The 7,557-nt window shown below is 42.2% G+C and overlaps 1 protein-coding gene across 1 annotated transcript; it reads left to right on the top strand.

Annotated features, from left to right (window-relative positions):
* Positions 1-3,113: 3,113 nt before the first annotated feature.
* MRPL53 (mitochondrial ribosomal protein L53) lies at positions 3,114-6,905 on the top strand. Its single transcript, XM_055705619.1, has 3 exons — positions 3,114-3,271; positions 4,618-4,730; positions 6,431-6,905. The coding sequence occupies exons 1-3, from the start codon at positions 3,183-3,185 to the stop codon at positions 6,556-6,558; spliced, it is 330 nt and encodes a 109-aa protein (XP_055561594.1). The 5' UTR covers positions 3,114-3,182; the 3' UTR covers positions 6,559-6,905.
* The last annotated feature ends 652 nt before the right edge of the window (positions 6,906-7,557 follow it).

Here is a 7,557-nt window from a genome sequence, read left to right as displayed (position 1 = left end):
CTGGATGGCCATCTGGAAGCATCACCTCAGCGCAAAACAGGCAGGCTGCTGGATTTGTGTTGGCTCACTTCTCCTCAGTACTGGCTATTGCCTGAAGGCATCATTACATTTTACTCCTGAACTACACAGCATTATAACTAGATATGCAGGTAGGATATTTTGATTGCTGAATTCTGGGCTCTTTATGTTTGTGACAAGACTCAGAGAAAGACCCAGGAAAAAAATAAATGTGCAGAGGAAGGAAGCAGCTGAGGACAAGCAGAAATAATGATCCAAGACTTCAGAACTGAGTAAGCGCATGGAGGTGTAATACCATACCTGAAATGCAGCACTGAGAGCCCTCCCTCAATGCAGTGTTTTGGAAGAAGAATTGGAAAGACCACCAAAAGAAATGAGCAGAAAAGCAATCAAAAGCCAGAGCCAAGGTGCTAAAAGCAGGCATGCCCAAACTATGGAGAAGTTAGATTTCAAGAGTTCTGAAATTTGGGTCTTTCTATAGTCAGAAAACGTTATAGAAAACGAAAGTAGTAACTAAGAAATGCAGGATAAAGCAGATGAATCCTCCCTGGATCTAGAGAAAGCTGGGAGGATCAATGAGAAAAGAGGAAAACTGACTTACTTTTATTAATATTATAGTATTTTTCTGCCTGTCTTCATAATTAAAGTCTAAAACATGGCTGCATTTTTTCCATGCCATGTATGGTGCTTACATTTAAATCGTCTATGGGCTCATGACTACACTTCAGTGAAACTAATGCCATGAAAGTCTGTAGACTTGGGATGAGTCAGCATTTATAATAAAGATCAGCTTGGTGAAAAGAATGCTAAAATAGTTTATATTATAGTATTATAACTTTTATGCTTCTTCAGTTAATATGCTTTAGGAATGTGTATGATTATCACCAGACAGAAGAATCATGAATCATTCAGTTTCCAAAGGATGCCCACAGAGAACAGTCTCAAATGCAGACATTTGAGAGTTCCCAGATTACCTGCTGGAGCTGGAGAGATCGATTCAAGGTCTTTCATGGCTAAGTTATCAGCTTTCCTCAAATGGCATTCAAATATTGTGCTTCAGAGGTCAGCTGGAGTTACTCTGGTATAAACTGAGGGTAGTCCAACATGCTGGGGTTAACCACCACCTGGGTTTAAAGGCAGATGAAGAAACGTGGGTTTTTTTCAAAATACCTGTGTCACTGTTCATATGTCTAATTTAGTAACTGTAAAAGTTAGCACTCTCACCAGAATTATCATCAGCTAAAACTATTGCATCAGACCTGTCATGAGGTGTGAGTGCTGAGAAAGACTTGGTGGTCAACAAGTAGGGTAGCATCCAAGGACAGGATATTTCTACACATAGGGATGAGTAGGAACCCTTGGTTTCATTTACCAGATACAGTCTGTTCTTTGAAGGGAGGAAAAGAACACAGAGCCTTTCAGTGACCAGACACCTGCTCTTCCACTTACTGCGAATCACTCAGATTTCAAAAAATTAAGTTAGCTTGAAAAAGCAGACATGGAGTGTGGAAAGGAGTAAATACTGTTTTCTCTTCATTTCATGGTGCAACGTAAGCTAAACATTCTTCATGAAATTACTAGCAAAATGTGGTAAGCATAAATATAAAACTGTTTTTGCCATGTATAGTTTTCAGTCAGTAAGTGCCATCATAGCAACAGTGTAGAGAATGGAGCCCTTACAAAAAATCAGCGATCATTCTTTTTTCCCCATTCTTTTGCTAATGTTATTCCTTCAGTGCTGCCATAGAAGCCAATGGAAATTTTGCTACAGGTTTTAAATGGAATACGTCAAGATTTTTGTGTTATAATGAAGAAAGATATGTTGAAATTTTGAAAGTTATTTTTGCCTTCTAAATGTAAAATAGTCTATTTACCTGGTACTGTATCTGATCCTTTAAATAGGAAAAATTCCTGTTTATATCAGCTGTTTATTAGTTACAGTGGAGTCTTGCAAGATATCTCACGGAAATGTGTTTTTTCCCATAAGGGAAGATTATGATACATATACACACATATAAAAGACAATAAAAACGTTAAACATTAAAACTACATTGACACCTCTGTCTTTAGTTTTGCTACTTAATTTCCCTTGGCTACATTTCAGCGAAGAGGATGATTTTTCCCGATGACTGTGATTTATTTTTTTTTAAAAGAGGCTTTCCAATAAGCAAAGGTAAGCTTCTCGAAACAGGTTGCCCATTACGAGGGGTGCTAGATATTTCATGCGGGTCCTGTAGATTGGAAACACGGGTCTGTACTGAATATTCGGTAGAGATTGACGGCGTGCGTTTAAACGCCATCGCTGCTGGGTTTGTTCCACCCCGGCCCCGGACCTCGCTCGGTCCCGGTGCGGCGGCGCACGGCCGGGCCGCGGGGCCGCAGCAGCGGCTGCCCGGGGAGCTGCTGCCACCTAGCGGGGCATGGCCGCCCGCACCGCGCCGGGCCCCCGTCCGGGCGAGGCGTGCAGCTAACCCCGCGCTGCCCGCCAGACCTCCCCCGACACGCAGCCGGGTCCCTTCCAACAGCGCTGCCCCTTACAATCTCCCTTCTGCTCGATATACGGCAAAGAATCGCCTCTTAACGTACCCTTAGCTGTACTGGCTACTCCTCACCGGTCCTCATTAATATCCTTATCTGTTCTATTGTGGAAAATATCAAAAGCTGCCACATAATAGGGGTAGATTTACCATAAAGAAAGCAAGCCCCACCTTGCTTCTGAAGTTTATGGATACTATACACTATAGCTTCCCATCAGTGCTACCCCAGGCCCTCAGCCTCCTGCGCACAAGTCCTACGGGCACAAGGGCCTGCTGCTTGTACTGCAGGGCTCAGCGGAGGTCTTTCGTGTGGGTTTCATGCCAACAGCATGCCTTTTTCCCCCGAACCGTATCTACCCTGCTACAGTCACAGGAGGGGCTGGGACAGGTTAGTTGTTCCCCCGCTCCCCACAGCATGACTCGAGCGCCTCAGGTTACGAAGTGACGGCCGCAGGGCAGCAGCCGCCGCCCCGCCGCCAGCTGAGAGCGGTGCCGCGGGGCCCGGCCGCCGCCCCGCCGCCCCCGGGTGCCGGCCTTGCCCGCCTACACCTCCCAGGCGGCTGCGGGAGCCCCTTTTCCCGCCTCCGCCCGGGGCTGCTGGGAGCTGTAGTAGCGGGCAGAAGGAAGATGGCGTCCAAGATCCGGGTGGTGCTGCGGCCGGTGAAGAGTATCGTGGTCCGCTTCTGCCCCTTCGAGTCCAACGTGGAGAGCACGAGGTGAGGGGGCCGCGGGGGCAGCCGGCTCCGGCCCCGCGGCGGCGGCCTGGGCGTGCGGTGGCCTTCGGGCCCACGGCCGGCGGGGAGGCTACCCCCCGGCTACCCAACCTGTGAAGCACGCAGCGCCCTTCCTGCGCCAGGGCGTGGGGTCAGTACGCTCCACGGCCGTTGTGAGGGCTGAGCCTTTTGCCTTTAATTTTATTTTTCTGGGGGGGTGGGATGGTGTAGAAGCAGGGGCTACGTGTGCCCGTAGTGTGGCCTGTGCCCCAGGCCCTGCCGCAGAGCCCAGGCGTGGCGAAGGGCACAGGCCTGCTTCTCTCCTGGCGGGGAAATGGCAGCATCTGTTGTACCTCTCGGGAGGAGAACCTTCTTTCCCCAAACGTCTGCTTTACTGTGCATTGACTTGCGTGATCTTGGCCCTTGAAAGCCTGTATTTATCAGGGCTTTGTAACTTAGTCTAGGCAGAACCTTAACGCTGCTGAATGAGAAGACGCTGGGTTTGTCATAAGGGCTCTGTTTATGGCGTTACCAATATGCACACAGCATTCATTCGGTGCTGATTTTTGGAGCATCTCTGCGTTTAAGGGTGGACCTTTGCTTACGGGCAAGTGCATTTAGCTTTACCAAACTACCCAGGGAGATGCCCCTCAGCTGCAGAGCATGCAGCTCTGTAAGCACTAGTCCAAATGCTGATAATGGGAAAGAGAGTGAGCAACAGCTGCTGCTCTATCTTGGTAGTTAACTGTTGGAGAAATCTAAGTAATTGTGCCTCTTGAGTGATGTAAGTTCTTCACCAAACAATTGTAAAATGTCATTTTGCAAGAGCTTTACAGACATACCTACTTTTGAAATGAGCTAAATAACTTAACTTAGAATGTCTTTAAGCTGCTGGAATGTCAATTTGCTGTCACGCGTTTCAGAAATCTACAGGAGACCGAATGTTAAATAAATAAATAATGACTCTGAGCCAAACAATAAAGCGTTGGCAAGTAACTGGTGTATAAAGAAAAATTTACATTACTTTGCTGATTTTTTTTCCAAAAAATTATTGTTACAAACCCAGCTAAGAGAAATGCACAAAGTGCATACTTTGGTATGCTTTTTACATATTAGCATATAAGGGCTATCTATTTGGATTTTTAAGACTCATCTCGTAATAAGTACCTGTCTGAAATTATTTAAATATTTCATAATAAGTAAATAATACAAATATTAAATACAAATCCTGTTTTGTTTATACTTTTGTTGCCTGGCAATATCAAGATATTTAGATTAGTTTTAGAAATATATTTACTATAATTTCTATCTACCACCTACTTTAATGTATTTTTCAAATGTATTTTCAGAAAATTTCTTAGATGCATAAACCACAAAAAAATCCAGGCCACTAATAGAAACTGTGAAGTGACTGCTGATGTGAGACATGATGGATCTGAACCGCTTGTAGATGTTATGTTTGGTAAGGAGCTCATTTTTAATCTTGGAAAAAAAAAAGAAAATATTCCAGGTTTCTGTTGTTATGAAGTTACTGTCTTCTCTATGATTTTTTTTTATTTTTAATTTGGCTACTTTTATTTTTTTGGTTCTGGTCCATAGCTAGGTGTTGTGCAGCTGGGAGGAAAAAAGGGAGTCACAAACATCCTGATGTCTAGATAAATGTGTATTTATGCCTTTGTACTACAGTAGGATCTGGTGGATCTTAGATCAAAGAAATTACTTAACTTCAGAGTTGAGCCTACATTTGTAGGGACGTGTTTGTGTGACCTTGCAGTCCAGTTCCAGGGAAGTGTAGCTCTGTTTTGATGTAAGAATCTGTTCACTTTCTGTAATTTTTTAATGTTATCTGTGGTGGAGGCACCTCAGTCTTGAGAACAGAAAAGTTGAATACCTTTAGTTGCTTATGTAACTTACTGTGCAGTTTGAAGGAACTGCTCATATGGCTAAGACCATACATGTGCAGATGGACTTGCAGAATGAGGTCAACTGATGTACAACAAATTTCTTGGTTCCTTTGAGGCTATAGTGAGCAAGCAGGGAATTGATGGTGGAAATTTCATCAGTTCTGGAAGCCGCCCAGATTCTAGGCTCTGAACAGATGGCTTTAATCTGCTTTTGTCCTTTTCTCTGGCAGCATCTTCTTCCTGCTGTGCTGTAATGGACCAATATGTCATGTAGTCCATTAGAATTTTCATTATTATTGATTCATGCTACCCCCTTTTCTTTAAACTTCCATACATTTTGTGAATCTGTAGAAATATTGAGAGTATTGAATATACTTAATTTTGCTTAGGAAAGTCCAGTTATTTCAGTGTTGACGTTGCTTGTTTCTCCTTCCCCTATGTCTCTGTCTTTCCCATCCTTGTTTATAACTGTGATGTATTAAGACTTAAGCAGTAAAGCTTAATGTTTTTCACAGCATAAAACCAAAACAATTTATTCCACTAATGCCAAGAGCTATAGTTCTGAACTCTTTGTTCTCTAAGAGCTGGTTATTTTCCAAGGGAAGACTTTGCAACCCTTGTAGTTGGCAAACATGGGGCTAGAACTTGGATGCCATGCATGGTATTGCATTATATGGGTTTGAGTAAGGCTATTGTATTTGCACATCTTGCAAAAATAAATAACTAACTTGGGTACAATACTTCTACTGCCTCCTCCCTGTTCTAAAATAATTTATTTCAGAATTTTAGACATCCTAGTGCTTTCTGGTTTTTTACATTATAATCACCAGATTGTGTTAACCGATTTATCATTTTGGCTAAAGAAGTAAGTTAAACAGACCGTAGACAACATACTGCTAAAATGCTGAGCCATGTTAGAAATTATGCCTTCCAGTGCCTTCTGTGCCTTCTGTTAGATGACTTTGAGGGCATATTATGAGCCATTTTTATCCAATATGTTCTTACTATAGGTATATATATAGGCAAATGTTTCAAATTTTTCAATAATGCAATACATAACTGAAAAATACATGTGTACTGTGTGCAGTTAACATACTTGTTTGTTGGTGGTGCATAATCAGATTCCTTGGTAAGCGGAGTACTTTCTAATCAGATGAGATGAACAGGGTATTTGGATTTATATATACAAAACAGAACTGCACACTAAAGGGATTGTGACTTTGACTTTGTGACTTCTTAAATTTTTGTCCCTTTCCAGCTGATGGAGACCGATTAATAATGAAGGGAGCCAACCTGACGACAATAGAAATGTTGACAGCATTGGGGTCCAGATGTAATGCAAAAGAGCTTAAGGAACAACAGAAAAGCAAGAAGAAGAGTCCCTGAAGAACAGAAGAACAGCTGTGTTTACCTTTACATGTGTTAAAAACAGCGGGCTGCACAGAAGGCTTTTCTCCTATGCAACAAGATCTGGAAGAGAGATGGCCAAAACAGTGAGCAGTTTAACATGTAGCAGAAAGAACCATTTAAATGTTCCCTGTCTCCCCCTGAAGGAAAACATAGTGGATCAACAACAGATCTTCTAACACTAGTGGGACAGAGTGGCTTAAGATGCCTGAATGCATCTTTTAAAGCAGCTGCCTTTCAGTTGCCTGCATGTTGAGAGTAATATCACATGTATTTGCATATAAATGAATTACGCATATTGGCTATTAAATTAATATTGAACTGAAGACAGATCTCTTTGGACATTATTTTCTACAAAATTTCTGTACAGTAGAATGCAAAATACTATTAGAGTGGTTATTATTTTTGAACATCAAGTGCAAAAATTTGAACAAAACTTTGAAAGTATTCATCATCGACTTAGCTGAGGGACAGTGCACTGCAAATTCAGAGTGCATTTTGTAATACTATGTTTATAATACATCAGTTGCTAAGTCCTTGCCATTTTTTTTCTCTCTTTCAAGAAAGTGTGAAATTTGCTAAATGTAAATTTAGCTCAGCAATTAAAATAACAAGGTAATGGGACTGTGAACACACAGTAGAGCTACTCATGCTGCTTGAAAGTAGCCAAGTTTAGCTCAAAGGGAAAGGTAAGTTAGTTTTTTTGATAATTGGAGAAAAGTGCTATCTTTGAAGTTCAGTTTTGTAATATTTTTGTTGCTTGCTTTTGGGAGATTTAGTGAAATATTTTATAAAGATCAAAGGGAGAAATGTATTTGGTGTTTATGGCCCTGTGTCCAACCCTGTTTACTAACATAAGTGCTTAAGTGTCTCACCTGTATTGCAAAGCTCTGTGGGTTTGGGAGGGTTGATCTCTCCTCAGGCTGTGCAGGTGAAGGTGTCAACTACACATGTACTCCATGTCCATCGGTTTTGTTC

This window comes from Falco cherrug, chromosome 3 (assembly GCF_023634085.1).
Source record: "Falco cherrug isolate bFalChe1 chromosome 3, bFalChe1.pri, whole genome shotgun sequence".
Taxonomy (NCBI): Eukaryota; Metazoa; Chordata; class Aves; order Falconiformes; family Falconidae; genus Falco; species Falco cherrug.
This window is presented reverse-complemented; position numbering and strand designations above follow the sequence as displayed.